Raw genomic sequence first — 15,308 nt, forward strand, 5'->3', positions numbered from 1 at the left:
AAGTATCTCTATTTGCATAGCCTAGAACATACCTTGGCATAAATGCAGCTGTCTGACAACCTCATGAAGGGGCAGTATTTATCACATATAGGGCACATTATGATATCTGTGGCTTGGCAGACTTCTTTACTGGAAAAACAGAAAAGACAAAAATTAATAGCTTGATTACTACAACAATCTGCACAACAATCTGTTTGGATTGATAGGCTTTGCTAATATTCAGTTACTTATTGAATAAAACTGGTCTGTAACTGAAGCCAAGATGTTCATAACTGCATGTGTATAATAATATTTGCTGACTGTCTTAGACTACAGAGTTTAGTCACAGCTCCAAGTGCAGTTCTCCAGGGACAACCTAGCACTATCTCTTTACCATTTCCAGCTTCTCTTTGAGCCACAATAACCTTTGGTAGGAGGAGGGTCAGGATAACTTCAGACAAAGTTATTCTTGTGACTCAAGTGCACAAAAACTTAGAGATGCAGCACTCAGCAGAAGGTCCAGGGATTTCTTCATCTGAGGAATGCCTCTCTATGGTGGATCTTTGGGAAAAGCCTTATAGAGTGTGAAAATTCCCCACTCTTGTGCTGGCCTCTTTAAGAGTAATGGAGGAGTCTGCTTTTTCCCAACTTCATTCTGGCTTGCCAGCACCATTAACAACTGGAATTGGGCAAGAAGACTTTCCTCTCATCCCAATTCAGGATCATAAAACATGGGAAGCTTGATACTGGGTGCCTTGTAACAACTGAGCAGTCTTTTCTTGACTGCTCATTCAACAGTTTAAAATGAAATTATTAACAACTTGTGGGAAGATCTCTCAAATTATTCATAATAACCCACAGTTGCAATTTCTTTTTAAAAGTTCCCACATTACCTGACTTGGCAGTGGTTCAAAGTGGTGACTCCATACAAAAAGACAAATAATCCAATGAAGGCAGCTGGGAAGAGCATCCCTGTGTACCAGCCTAACCAGGCGAAGTATAGCCCGATTTTCTCACCAAAGTACCGTCTGTTTTAAAACAAAACACAGCAAAGTTACCTGCTAATTAGAATAATCTACTTAATCTTGCTCATTAGTAGAAAAAAATATTTCTATCATATCTGAAGAGTAGATTAAAGAGGATAAAAAGCCTTCAACTAAGCTTCTAAATACACACTGAGGGACCTGCCTCAGTAATGAACTTAAAACATTAATTTAAAAATTCAATAACCACAGTTTATAGTTAGATAAGTGGTGACCTCGTGAAGGAAACACTGAGTTACTTTTAGAAAGCTAATTCTTTGTATGTGGGAAATTGGTAGTGTGCTTTGATTTTGGCCGTTTGATTTTACTGCCTGAATAATTGCATTGAAATAAATTTTATCCCTAAAGCTTGTATAACAGCAAAAATTATTTGAGCTCAAATTAGTTCTAAGAAATTAATTAACCAGAGTTCATTCTCCAATACAGTTTATTTTCATTTGATTATTTATTTTCTGAGCTCAGTTTCTGCAAAACTAATTTCACGATTCTACTGCAGTGGGAAGTGAAGTGCAAGTGAGGTCCATCATCTTGCAATGGTTTGATGAAAGCAGTCTGAATTGATCCTGATTTATTAGATATATTGCTCAAAACTAGCAGCAAAGTAGCCAGAAAGTTTTATCTTGCTACATACATATTCATTAGCAATTTTCCTCCTCACAAATGCAACCAAACCTTTATTTATGTGTTAGAGAATTTATCAAGCACACAAAAACCTGCTGAAGTCATCAGCAGAGGAGCAGGCTCATGTACTGTCCTATTGATTTGTGCACAGTAGATTTTAGGGGATTATTCACAAGACTGATTTTAAATAATGATGCAGGATGATATGCTTGTGTTTCAGACATTTTGTAGACAACTTAAACTTGCATATCCACTCAATTTGAAAATAGCTGCTACTGGAAACTCTCTTTCACCATAATGATGCAATTTCTGATGTATCCAGAGAACAAGTGCAGAGAGCCAGCACTGCTGGCTCCTCTACTCTACCACGAAACATCATTGGCCAAACTTTCTCAGGAAAAATGGAAAGAACTACAACTGTCTCTAGTGCTGAGTGCACTGGAGGAGACTTGGTCTGGACTGCACAAAATCAGCAGTTTTCAAGTTGTTAAAAATTGCCAGTGTGGGAAATATCTCTCTGGCCTGAGCTCGTGTTCTGATGGAAGATACTGATCTGCAGTGACTATTTTTATTTGAGTTTACCAGCTCTGTATAAGAAGCCAAGGATTGTTATTTTGTTTTTATTCTTCTGTCATTCAACAGAGACTCAAATTCCCAGACTAAAGAGACGGTAAGCCAATGCTAACATGCTCAGTTCTGACAAGGGCAGCAGGTGTGATTGCAAAAAATACACTGCAAACTGCTTTTTAAGACCTGACTTAAGAGTGTAAATGAAACCTTTGGCCTGATTATTTTCCTGACATCTAGGATGTCAGTCTATGCCTGCACCTCTAAAAATGCAAACTCACATTTGAGCTTATTTCCACTAAATATGGATGACCTATTTTTCTCCATAGTTCAAAGGAGTGAAGTCCACCTAACTTTCATCAAGCTTTATTTTTTACTTCATTCCCTGTACTCAAGGATGAATGCTTCCTTGTTCCAACCCTCTAGCTGACAAGCATTAATGGCAAAAATAATCTCCCACCCCCTTGAGACCTTCAGTCTAATAGTGCAAACCATAGTATTCCTTTTGATCTAGAAATCAAGCACCTTCGTCCTAGATGAAGACCCAAGCAAAGTTTAGTGTGTGCATAAAGAAGACTGTCCATGATGGGGAGCAACCCATCTCTGAAAGAAAGGAAAAGGCATCTGAGCTGGGTTTTAAAATTAAATGTAAGATGTTGACATCACTTTGATATGTATTGGTTTAAATATGGATAAACAGCTTTGATATTCCATTACTGCTCTTTGCAACACAGCTGGTAGTCAACAGGCACAGGCTGTACTACTGTAAATTGCATCAGGATCAACTTAATATATCAAGTCTTCTGGCCCCATGGTTTGCATATTTCTCCTTTTAGTCTCTGCTCAGATACCACTCAGTTAAATGCTATGGAAACAAACTATGCCAGTGAGAAGGCCTTTGGAGGCCTAGGTGCCATATTCAGAGCAGTTCCACATTTATTCTAATATGTAATTCAGTTAGTCTGGACCATCATGACCCTCAGGAGATGAAAAATGTGAAGATGCCTTTGTCACTCCCTACAATTTGCCCCAAATATTTGTCTGAAGAACAAATTTGTTCCTTCTCTTCTTCTATCACTATGTAAAGAACAGATATTTCATATAGCTTGCTTCAGTGATGGCAATTCTCTCTCATCCAGGGCTCAGCAATGTACACAAAGAATTCCACAGGTTTCTTCCCAGAATGCATCACTGTGCACGACTTATACCTAAATTTCACCTGTTATCATTCTACTCATTTCAAGGCCTCTTTGAAATTTTCCAGTGTTGATAACATCTTTGTGTTCTTGTTAACTTTGCTAATTAATTACTATCCAATTTTTCAGATTATTAATATGGACAGAAAAAAAATTGTTTGAGTCTTTAATGGTTCTCCCACAGAAAATTTTCTCCACAACTAACCTAAAAAGGAGAGACATAAAAAATCCCTAAGCACCTAACACAATAATCCATCTCTCCTATCCTTATATATATTGCACCATCAAAATAATAATAAAAATGCAATTTCAGCTTCTCATTGTAAGCTAGCCTGTATACTAGCCCTTCAATACCTGTTATCTTAATGGTGAACTGTATATCCCCTCAACCCATTCCAGTGGTAGAGTTATGACTTAAGTGGGTCAAGATTTCAATATCAATATTTATCAATAAGGCACATTTTTGGAAAGCATTAAGCTACAAAGTCTAATTTCCAACCTATGAAATGTGATATTGGATTATCCTATGTTTAATGACCCTCATTACAGAATATTTTGCTTTCAACATGCCTAGGAGGAAGTCATGGATCTAGAATATAGACTTATCAGGGCTCAAGCCAAGGACCAATCTATTTTAATTAACTCTTTTGCAAGTTAGAATGAAATCTTGTACACAACTTTCTACACCACAGAAATAGAGCTTTCCAGCAGGTGTTTCGGACATATGAAGCTCTCATGTGAGAAAAATGGGGTGGGTAGGAAGGCTTGACAGGAGACTGAAAGGGAGTAGTCAGCTTGCAGTCAGGACATTTAATGGAAACATAGCGCAAAATGCAGATTACTCAGGCATCAGTTTTTGCTTCTAAGTTCATTTACAATCATTTACAATCACTTAAAATCCAGTTTTCTCCCTGCATTTTTGTCCTGTCAATTACATGCACAAGCAGCAGCAGGAGCAATTTGTGCATAATCAAGAGGGAAGCAACAATGCACAGAAGTGTGAAGGAGGTGATCCAAAGTCCCCAGGAATCACTGCAACTGTTTCTGTTGATTTGCATGGTCCCAGAACATATAAATATACTGAGACCTGTTTCTTTCCAATTATAATCAATTCTAAAGGTCACATATTATTCTTTTAAAGCATCTATGGACACTAAATTCCAAGAGATGTATAATTAAAATCGTGGTACCACATCTGTTGACTAATAGGAGTGGCTTTGTAAATTATGCCACCTCTGTGCCATCGTACTGCCACGTGTCTCAAAGCAGACTGGAAGCAGAATCATGCAATTTCCCTCAAATGACTTCTTCTCATTTATTTTTAGCAACTAGTATCTCCATAACAGCCAGCTGATGAGATTAAATGAAATCTAGAGTTGCCAAATTGGCAGCATAGGAGATGGAAACCTCATTTTAACATCTGAGGAAAAAATAAAACAGCACTGGAGTATGAATATTTTCACTTACCATTGTGGTAACTTGACTTTAGGGTAGAAATAGCACATCTATTGATGACATAAATGTACTATCTACATCTAATTTATTTCTTAGCCTTTTTAAAGCATAATGTCAGCTAACAGTGTAAGTTCTGGCCAGATGTCTGTGGAAGAATCAACATCCAGTCACTCCTTTTGTACAGATGACCACACTACACCATTCAAGCACAATTCTACATAACTCTTATTATGGGGGGAAAAAAGAGATTTTCCTGCTGTAGAACTGGCACTGAGAAAAGCTTCTTTTTAAAGTGTGCCCATTGAGACACTTCAAAGTGAAATCAACAGCAGGTCTTGCTGGTGTCATCAGTTTTTCAAGGAAAAGTCTCCAGCTCAATAGACATGTGGACTGCTGAGAGTGGCTGCAGAAGTGGAAGATTCCTTCACGGATACTGGATTACTCACGTTTCCTTAGCTCCTCCCAAATCTTCAAATCCTCTGAAAATTCAGCAGGAGCTGAGGAAATGTGAGTACTCCAGCATCTGTGAAGTGAGAAGGAAAAGGCATCCCCTTCACTTTATTGCCACCCTCCTCCAGCGAATCCATCACAGCTGTGGATGTGCTCCAGGCAGCACATGGCAGGCTGGGCTAGGGCTGCAGCTCTGGTCCTGCTGAGTTTGGTGCTTGTGACTCAGGCTGCTGCCAATGCTCAGGGAATCTCACAGCTCCCCCTGCCCCTCTCCTCTTTGGGTGAACGCCTACTCTCAACAACAGCAGGACACTCCTGACTTCAGCTAGGGGGTCTATAGCAATTGTCTTTTTTTTTTAATAGATTTTGAAAAATCTGTCTGATGAAAAAATAAACTTTCTTTAAAAATCTTTAAATTTAAACCCAGGCAATGCAAGAAGGCTAAAAAGGTCCAGAATAATCATATCTCTAACATTGCTTATTCTGTTACCATTTATCCTCATACTTTCACAAACCTTTCAGATGCCTGATCATCAAATTAAACCAAACACCAGATATTGCCTCAAGAGCACTTTCACAAACAAGAAATGATGAAGAACAGTAGCCTTGACCACTATGGAAAAATGGTTATAAAACTCTATAGAGATGAGTTGTTTGTACTGTGATAATAATATCTTCTTGTGTACTGGGAAATTAAAAGCAAAAAGCCCCTTCAGTATAACTGTTGGCTCTTCCATAAATCAGCAATTTCTATTGTGTAATTTGACAAAAAAATTTCAAATTTCTTTCCAGGGTATTAAAAAAGAAATAAAAAGCTTTTGGGATTAAATGATGAGATTTAATAAAATATTTTGTAAAGCATTGAACAATTATATGACTCAGTAAAACTTTTCATTGTATTTCTTGGTTAGCTTTTTATCCATGGAAATGAAACTCTCTGTTTTATGAAATGGATAGGTTTTATATGGCCTTAATCAGTAACACTGTCTCCAGGGCTACCCTCTACAAATCTTTCATCTGCTAACAATTTTGAGAATAAATCAAAGTTTTCTATTAGTTACAGGACTTATGAAAGAGGCAATTAATAAGCTGGAGCAATTGAATGTTGTGGATGACTCTTCCTGATGGTCAATGTATCTTCAGTGCTACTGATACATATGAAGACTTTATTAATAGGCTCTTGTAGCTCCATGTTCCTCTCTTGAAGTAGAAAAAGCCCATTACTGTCTAATATTAGTTCTGTCCTCACAATCAGTAAAGGCTCTGGCTCTCTCTATATGCACAAGAACTATGTAATCCCCTATTAGTGTATGCAGGGCTATTTGAAAACATTATTTTAAAGGGCTGTAAGAACTTGGAATCACATCTCAGCTCTTTCTCAGCATTTTCTTCTTTGCAGGCTACTTCCAAGATTAACAAAAATCTGGACAGTGGTGATGTGGCTGGTCTGAGTTAGAGGGCAGTGGTACAGAGGAGATTTCCATCACTAGTGTTGTGAACACAGTAGGACAATCAGCAACTGTAAGCTCTGCTCTGTGCCATTTGTAAGCATCATGAAACTTCCCCCAGAGCTCATTCTGTGGTTGCTCTTTGGAGAAAGAAGATCTAGTTGATGAGAGCCTTTCTTCCACCAAAGCCAAGCTCCAAGGAGGAACTCCTCCTGTGGACAGATGTCTAATCAAGTATACCCAGTCTCCACAGATCCTTCTCTTCCTTTATTTTTTTTTTTCCTTTCTCTAAAATATTCTGTAAACACTTCATTACAAATTACGGTGTCAGGAAACTCTGGAAGGAAACTTCTTTTGCTTTCAGGTCCTTCTACAAACTCCTCTCTAAATATTTCTTTGATGTAGTATCACCATGAACTAAATGTTTTCCCATTACTTCAGGATCAGTTTTTAAAAACCACATGAATTAAATAAGGTTTTCATGGTTTTGTCAGAAGTGAAACAACCTGTGCTCAAAGCATCTCTAATGTGACACAGCAAAAGCAGGTGAGTCTTACCTTACAAGATCCAGGGGCTGGTATTTATACCACACTCCCCAGGAAGCCCAGCACTCATAGAGCAGGTGTCTGTGGTTTTCTGCTCCATGGGTTTTTATTGAATTCTTACTTCTGTAACTTCCCTAAAATACAAATCTGGACATTAATGCATAACAGCAGCAAAAAAGAATATTTAAGAAATCTCTTTTACTAGCAGCATGGATAACACAATTTATGCAAAATACTTGTGCCCCAAAAGCTAAATATGGCATTAAAAAAATCAACTGATGTCACTAAGATTTGAGAATATTCTTACTAAGAAATTTATAGTAGATTATATTCAAGTCATAGCCTATAAATGCAAAGAAAATCTTTGAGAATCTCAAAAAGTCCCGCAGAGTATGATGTTTTTCCTCTCTGAAAGCATACTGATATTTCAACTCAAAGAGTTTTTACAGAACAAATCTGGAACAACTCTCTTTACTCATCCCTTTTTGCAAGACATACCCCTAATTTTTCCCCGAGGAAAAAAGCATTGCTAAATGGAAGCATGTCCGAGGCAGACATTAATAAGGTTAAGGATAAATAATTACACAATTAGGACTTCATTTTGTGGGAAATGTCCATTCAAAAAGGAAAAAAAAGAGCAAAATACCTCATGAAGAGGAAATGCAGCTTCATAGGAGCCATTACTGAGCAATCGATTCAGACCTAAGAATCAAAAATATTCAATTATTTATCAACAGGAGCAGAAAAATGGTGAAGTAAAAAGCAAAACATATTTTCATAAACTGGCTAAATGAAGATGGGAGCCAATTGACAGTACACAATACGTGTAGAAAAATCAATCTTTAGGATTTGATAACTAAGAAATAATACAGAGAAATAATTGCTCCAATATTAATCAGAATCTATCATTTATTATGCTAGAGGCTAAAAGATTAATTTGCCAAATCCATCTTTAGAGTAACTTCACTGAAACTGGCGACTTTACACCAGGTTTAAAGTTTGACATTATAAAATATGGTCTAAGAAAGCTATTTAGATGAAAGGCTGCATATCTTGGGAGCTAAAATCTTCAGGGTACATCTTGACATCTTTGAATTGCAGACCACTAAAGCAACAGAAACTCATAATTTCCATATGATAACTTTTTAAAATATGCTCAGCTTGTGTCTTATGAAAGCTGCTGAACAGACAGAAAGGAACAACACAAGCTGCAGCATTAAAAGACCAGAAAACAAAATCATTCCTATCCATCCTACCACAAAAAAGTAACCATACGACCTACTTACTCAGGCCATGTCCCTCTTTAGTGAGAGCCTGGAGAAATAATAATTGCCAGGATGTTGGTGCTTTTCACTTGGAAAATCACCAAAATAAGACTGTACTGTTACCAAGCAATGCAAAACAATCCACATGAAGAACCTGAAGGTATTTGAACCCTATTGACCAAGAGGCATAGAGTCTTGATTCCTTTCCTAATTCACAGGGGACAGACAGCAGCAAGAACACAGCAATGAGAGGTATTAAGCCAACATAAGTAACACTTTCAGCAGTAACATCACTATCTGCCTGGCAAAACATGTTTTCTTCCAATGTTTCTGTCAGAAAAGTAAAACTTGGACAGCAGAGCTGGGCTTTGCTCTGCCCAGTGATCAGTGCAAGGCTGTGTTCACTACAGGTACAGCGCAAGCTGACATGTGAGGGAGATTGGGATCTTGAGGTAGGCAGGGACTGCAGGTGTTTGGACAAGATGCAACAGCAGCTGTGCTCAGGGCTATTGCTGCCCTCATCCCAGCAGCTGAGAAAGAAAGAAAGAAGTTCTGGGATATTTTCCTCTTCAGGAAAGGTGAGGTTTAAACAGCAGGGGAATGAAATAGACTGCAGAGTTTTATGGAGATTGTCTCTACATTTGTCTCTGTATGGTACTCAAGCTGTGTGTGCTCTGTATGATTTGGCAGAAGGTGGCCACTATTTCATGTTCTATCCCTCCTCTGTCACTGCCTGCTCTCCTGGGCCTGCATGTGTGCCTCTCCAAATTTCCACTCCACTCTCTAATTGAAAATGTAGCCACAGTTATAGCATTATTAGCCACAGTTACAACATTCTTAGCACTGAGGACATCAATGGTGAACTCTCTTTTGACTTACAGCAGCACCAGAGATACCGAGTCTTCCATCCTAAGGGATGGATAGGTATCCAGGGAGAAGCCCTGTAGCCTGATATAGAGCAGTACAAATCTTGCCATCCTTCCAAGCACAATTTAAGGAAAGAGTAAAGGTTTTCCTGCATGAGTCTCTCTGCTTCACTGCTACTAATCTGTTAATATTTCATGTTTAAATCAGCCTCTTCCCTTGCAGAGGTGCTAAATCCCATGTGGTGATGTGCCTGTGAAAGCTGACTGATATTACAGGGAGATGATCACATCTTCCAAGGCAAAAGTCTCTACCACAGCATTGGGTGAGATGGAAAGAGTCAAAATCAAGGTGATTAAAAAGGAAGGAAAAGAGTCTGTTATGAGGCCAGGCAGATTTCTCCTTTCTTTTTTTAAAGACATATTTAAAAGCACATTGCTCAGTACTTACCAATTTTGTTTTTCCCTTCTTCATATTTCACTCTTTGTAAGATATGGTGTACAATTCTACTTCTTGTAGCATTATTGAAGAAAGTATCTTTGTTGTGTATTATGAAGCTACAAGAAAATAAAAACCAAGGGCATCTCAGAAATATGTAATAGCACATTTAAGGCAAATATTTATTTCCATTACTTTCTTTAGCACTCTCAAAATCTACAGTATGTAAGCAAGTGCAGGGAGGATAAAAGACACTTGATTAAGAGATGATTGGCTAGGTGAGATGCTGTCAGTAGCAGTATTCATTCTCTTACAAAGAATTATGTGGAGAAATCTGGAGAAAGATAGAAGATACTCAAGTATTCATTATGATATGCATCACTTTTAGATAATTCACTGAAAACTACAAAATTCTTGCACAGAAAATTGCAAAAACATATCTTTGTAAGTGCAGCAGTAGAATTTCACATCTGTTCCAGGCTTTTTTGTTATGCTTAACCATTAAGAGTAAGTTGGAAATATCTACTTTGTAAACCATTCTTACTGAAAACTGTTACTGAATACTATGTTAGAAATTAAAAGTATCATATACTTCTACATTTGGTCCTGGAAGCTAAAATGCAGTAGAAAATTAGTTCTCAGAGGCCACCTATCAAGTTAAGTATGAGTACAAGTTCTTTGTTCAATAGGTTAGATAGAATAAATTTTGAAAACCCCAACAAACCCTGTGGATAGGAGGCAATATTGGTTTCCTCATCTGTGTTTTTGAAGAGCTGCAGAATTGAATGAACTGATAAATAAAATGTTAAGGTCACAGAGGTGTCATAGAGAGATGAGTCTGTAGGAGAGCACACTAGACAAATACAACCTTCAATGAGATCATCTTAATCAGGAGCTTGGCATGGATTCACTTCACCTTCTCTTTTGCACAATGTGAGATTTACTTCACAGTTTTCCCCTCAGGTAATTTTACCCAAATGAATTTTTTTTTCCAGAATCAATCTTTACCCATGGGAAATAATATACAGCTTTGCACCTCCACAGTAATTTTGAAAAATGAGGAGTCCAACTTCTGGACTTTGAGAACTTCATATACTCCCTCTTTATTATCAAAATTCTCAGCTGAATTTTCAGTACAATACAATGTGTACATAAGATCCTTATGTTCTGCTTCAAAGTAAAAAAAAATTCCTAAAGTAAAGATACGTAAGAGAAATTGCTCCAAGAGCACCAGAAGTAATAAAACCTGGTTTTCTAGAGATTGCTATCTCATTTCTCCTTTGCCACATCACCCCAGATACTCACAGGTCATTTCTATGCCTACAATCTACTGACTGCTGTACTCAGTACTTCTGGCTTCCTCCCATTTCCCTGCTATTCCCAAAGTCCTACTCATGCCCTACAGTACCTGCCAAAGTTAATTAGATTTATGCACATTGGCTGACCACCATGTGCATGCCTTTTTACCAGTGGGCTAGTACCAAACAGCAAATGCAATTGGTGTCCACAGGCCACTGCCTTTTCTGTATAGGAACAGTTTGGGGCCGCTATTCTATTTCAAGATGCTGTTACTCAAAAGGTATGTAAGACTGAGCTTATCTTTCAGATACAGAAAGATATGTGGATATAAAGATGCATCTTTACTGATTACTGAAAGTAATCAGTATGTGAAATAATGACTACCAAAAGTATTTTGAGAGAAAAAACATACTGTATTCATGTAAATCTTAATGCTGATAGAAATTATATTTTATAAAATCTAAACTGTGAAGCAGGTAGAACAGTGTTGTTTTCAGCTGAAGCTGGAACTCTGTAATAGGCTGTTTGTGTAGCAGCAGAAACAAATGAAAAGGCAGGAGTAAAACAGAAATGAATAGTTAGAGATTTTTGCTCTTTATTTAATTTTCTTTTACTGCCTGACTATCCAAGATCCCACCTCCCAGACAGTTAAAGAACTGTGAAGATAACTTCACAGATATCAAAACAGCACAGTAATTCTCATTCTGACTTAGCTTGACTCGTCATTCTGATGAGTTCTTGTAGGATTCAACTGCGAATTGGATCACCTTATCTGGGAAACCTGCAGCATGGAACCAGATAACACCTTAATCTATTTTCCTTGTAATACAAGGTTATTTTGCTCATCTGTTATCACAACTGTCTTATACTGCAATTAGAGATAGCGATTTCAACATCTTTTGTGAAGAACTTGTTTAACAGATTTATTTGTATTTAAGAATTCTATTTTCATGAGTCATGAATGCAAAAGGCAAAAATCAGGGATTACAGGATCTCTAAAAAAACCAAAGAAATAATCACTTGTTTAAAGAAACCCTTCAGTAATTTGCATTCATTTGCAAACTTAGTAGTTGTGTTATTATAGCTTTTGATCTCACATGGGCAAGAAGAAATAACCAGACGTGTCTGTGAAGCAGATGTAAACACCTCAGAATGAGAACTGCCATGAAGAACTCTGCCTGTTCCAGAATAGCTGAAGTAGTCCTAAAATGCCTGTGAGAATATGAGCTGCAGAGGTTCTGCCCTGCCCAGTCTTGTGCCAGAAAGGGCAGGAGGGGGATAGGAGAGGAAGGACTTGTCATGATCAGATTGGGTCAAAAACATGCCCTTGAGTGTTTTCCAAAGTTATTCATGAAGACATGGATCAAGAAGAGATGCTAGAGTTCAGCAAAGGTGAAAAAGTAGTGCCAAAAATGAGTCCTCTAGATGTCCTGGACCATGCCTAAAAATATCATTATTTTGGGATAGAACTGCATGTGATAACATTTAAAAAATAATCCTCACTTATTTTTGAACATAAAAGTCATAGGGTTTTATAAATTAGAACAATGTCAGGGAGGTTTCAATTTATCTCAAAAGTCACAGGAGTTGCTCTTGTCAGGGGAGAATCAGGCATCTCAGTGTAGGACTTACCCTTTTCAACCACCACCCCATCTTCCCAAGCTTCATGGGCGTTTCTTCCCCCCAAATTTCTGTGCTTCACTTTGTCTTATTTCTGAATGTGAGTGGTAAATCCATATTCATGGAATAACCATCAAAGCTATTCCATGTTCTACAGCATCCAATGAAGAACTCAGAGGAGAAATATCTTCTCAGTCTGTGAAGAATCTCACACTTCAAATTTCAGTTCACAGAGGCCAGAGCTGAAGACAATTTCGAATTAGGTACACATAAACATTTATCAGACATTACTGAGCTATGAACTGTATAAAGCAGAAGCTTTCTAGCGAGTTTTTTAACCCTTGTTGCTTTTAGGTGGAAGAATTTCTTCTGCTGTTCTGTTTCTGCTGCCCTTGTTAGATTTTCAACACAAGGATTTGAATATTCATAAGAGCAATACAGCTTGTTTTCAGGCTCAGTAAGGGTTTAGACTTAATTTAAGAGACTCTTCACTGATGGTTTTCATTATTTTGTTGCCTCTTTTGTAAGACAAAAAGTAAGTAAGGATTAATACATTATATTTTTTTACCTGTGAAGTTAATGTATAGGTAGATAAAGCCAGTGATTTGTTCCACAACATCTATAATAATTAACTTGGTCCTGTAAGTCTTATTTGTGTGAGCTGTCCTTACTCAAAAAGAAAATCCCAATGAAGATACTGAGAGTACTTTTGGAAGCAAAGCTTCCAGAGTTGATCCTTAATTAAAGTCCCTTTCAAAAATGTCATTCTGGAAATACAGCTCTTACATTTATGCTGTAAGAGACATGAAGAGTCAGTGAAGGTTAATTGCTTTGAAGCTATATTTGTAGCCTTTTTAACTAAACTGTGAACTGGAAATTTCAAACTATCTTTCTGTGGATAGGAAAGAACAGCAGAGCTAACTGTTGTCTAAAGGAAGACCTCAAATTAGTGCAAATTTAACCAAGAAAAAATTACCAATGAATTCCTGTTCACACATTGTCTTTGGTAATTTTGCAGGTTTTACAAACCCTTAAAGTCTAAATTTAGCTCTTGAATCTTTGAATACACATTTGAAAAAAAGTGGGTTTGCTTTTCTTGCTTTATTTTACTTTTTATATTTTGGGAAAGCAAAAGGCAGGAAAAGGCTGTTTTCTGCTTTGGTGACAAGATAAAAAAAGATGAAATCTGCACACCTGTGGCCTGGTGACAAAGACACAAAGGGAGGATGGATGCATGCACAGATCCATGTGCATCTTTGCACTGTGGGTCCACAGACACTGAAGCAGTCTGACACCATATCTAAAATTGCCTTCTGCTGGAAGCAGTACAAACTAAGAGCACAGATGTTGTTGGAAGTAGTGATCTCTATGTGAGTAGTGTATTCCTTAGCACAGGAAAAATGCCCAACCTTCTGTACTCCCAGGTAAATCACAGAGCCAGCAACCGACCTGTTGGCTGAGGTAATAGCAGGTTTTTAGCTAATTTAATGTAGAGCAAGTAAATCACCAGCTGTAGTAACAGCAACAACACGAGTTTGCAGTACTCCCCTGAGAACAATACCACACATTTCTCTACTTTGTTTGTTTGAAAATGGCTATATTATTAGCACTTGCTGATTTTCATTTTGCTTGATTTTTAAGGCTGCAGCTAACTGTCTTGTTTATGTAAAAGGACATTTTTATTAATGGTTACCAGGGGGTTCTCATATCATACAGGGCCTAAAACAGGGTCACTTTGGGACGAAGAGTGTTGTAGTGGCTCTCTCTGTTTCCAATTTGGCACCACAGCCTCAAAACTGCCAAAGTAAAACAGAAAGTCATGAAAGTGCTGAATCTGTCCACCACCTTCCTCTGCCTTTGCCCCAGATCAGTCTTCTCCCCTGATCGCTTCTTGATTTAACTTAGTTCACTTAGAAATATTCACCTGAAATAGAAGGAGGGAGCATTTTCTATTTTTCAGGGATGCCCTGCTTCTTTCTATTTTTATGCAATTAAAACTTCCAGAATCAGAGGGAATAAAAAAACCCAAAACAACATTGCAGGGCATGTCCAAGTTTGGCAGCACAAAGATTTGTTCGAGAGCAGGATTTGCAAAACTGTGATTCCCCATTTATAAAAAGCCATTTTAAAATGTATAGTTATTATACTGTAGATGTATTTAAACACCAGAATGACCATCCTGGTTCAAAACAAGTAAGTGTCCATGCAGCCTTGTGCCATGTCTCCAGTTGTAGCAGATCCCTGATCTATCCATGATTTTGGGATGAGGGGACTCAAGGCTACATGGGCACAGATCATCTTGGTAGACATGGGGTTTGTTAAGATCAATTTGAACATCAGGAAAAGCTTAAAAAGACAAGTTGTCTTTGAGAGAGACATATCTTGGAAATCTGGAAAAAATATAAGACCTCTACCACAAGGGGACATAATACAAATGAGAAGAACTCCATTAACCTCTGGTATGCACGGCTTAATTAATCAAGTTACTATCCTAGTCCTCCTAATTGAGTAAATTTTT

At 37.7% G+C, this 15,308-nt stretch overlaps 1 protein-coding gene across 9 annotated transcripts in view; it reads right to left on the bottom strand.

Annotated features, from left to right (window-relative positions):
• ANO4 (anoctamin 4) overlaps positions 1–15,308 on the bottom strand; it is a 180,173-nt gene that overhangs the window by 42,553 nt on the left and 122,312 nt on the right. For all 9 annotated transcript variants that reach the window (XR_001333186.3, XM_026798053.2, XM_026798049.2 and 6 more), the window contains 5 exons: positions 9,884–9,990; positions 7,951–8,006; positions 7,317–7,438; positions 873–1,007; positions 33–129 (listed from right to left, as the gene is read on the bottom strand). Coding sequence is in view for 8 of the 9 variants with exons in the window: in XM_026798053.2 (XP_026653854.1) it covers positions 33–129; positions 873–1,007; positions 7,317–7,438; positions 7,951–8,006; positions 9,884–9,990 (517 nt within the window). In the remaining variant the exon portion in view is untranslated. The remainder of the gene's footprint in view (positions 1–32; positions 130–872; positions 1,008–7,316; positions 7,439–7,950; positions 8,007–9,883; positions 9,991–15,308) is intronic.

This window comes from Zonotrichia albicollis, chromosome 4 (genome assembly GCF_047830755.1).
Source record: "Zonotrichia albicollis isolate bZonAlb1 chromosome 4, bZonAlb1.hap1, whole genome shotgun sequence".
Lineage (NCBI taxonomy): Eukaryota > Metazoa > Chordata > Aves > Passeriformes > Passerellidae > Zonotrichia > Zonotrichia albicollis.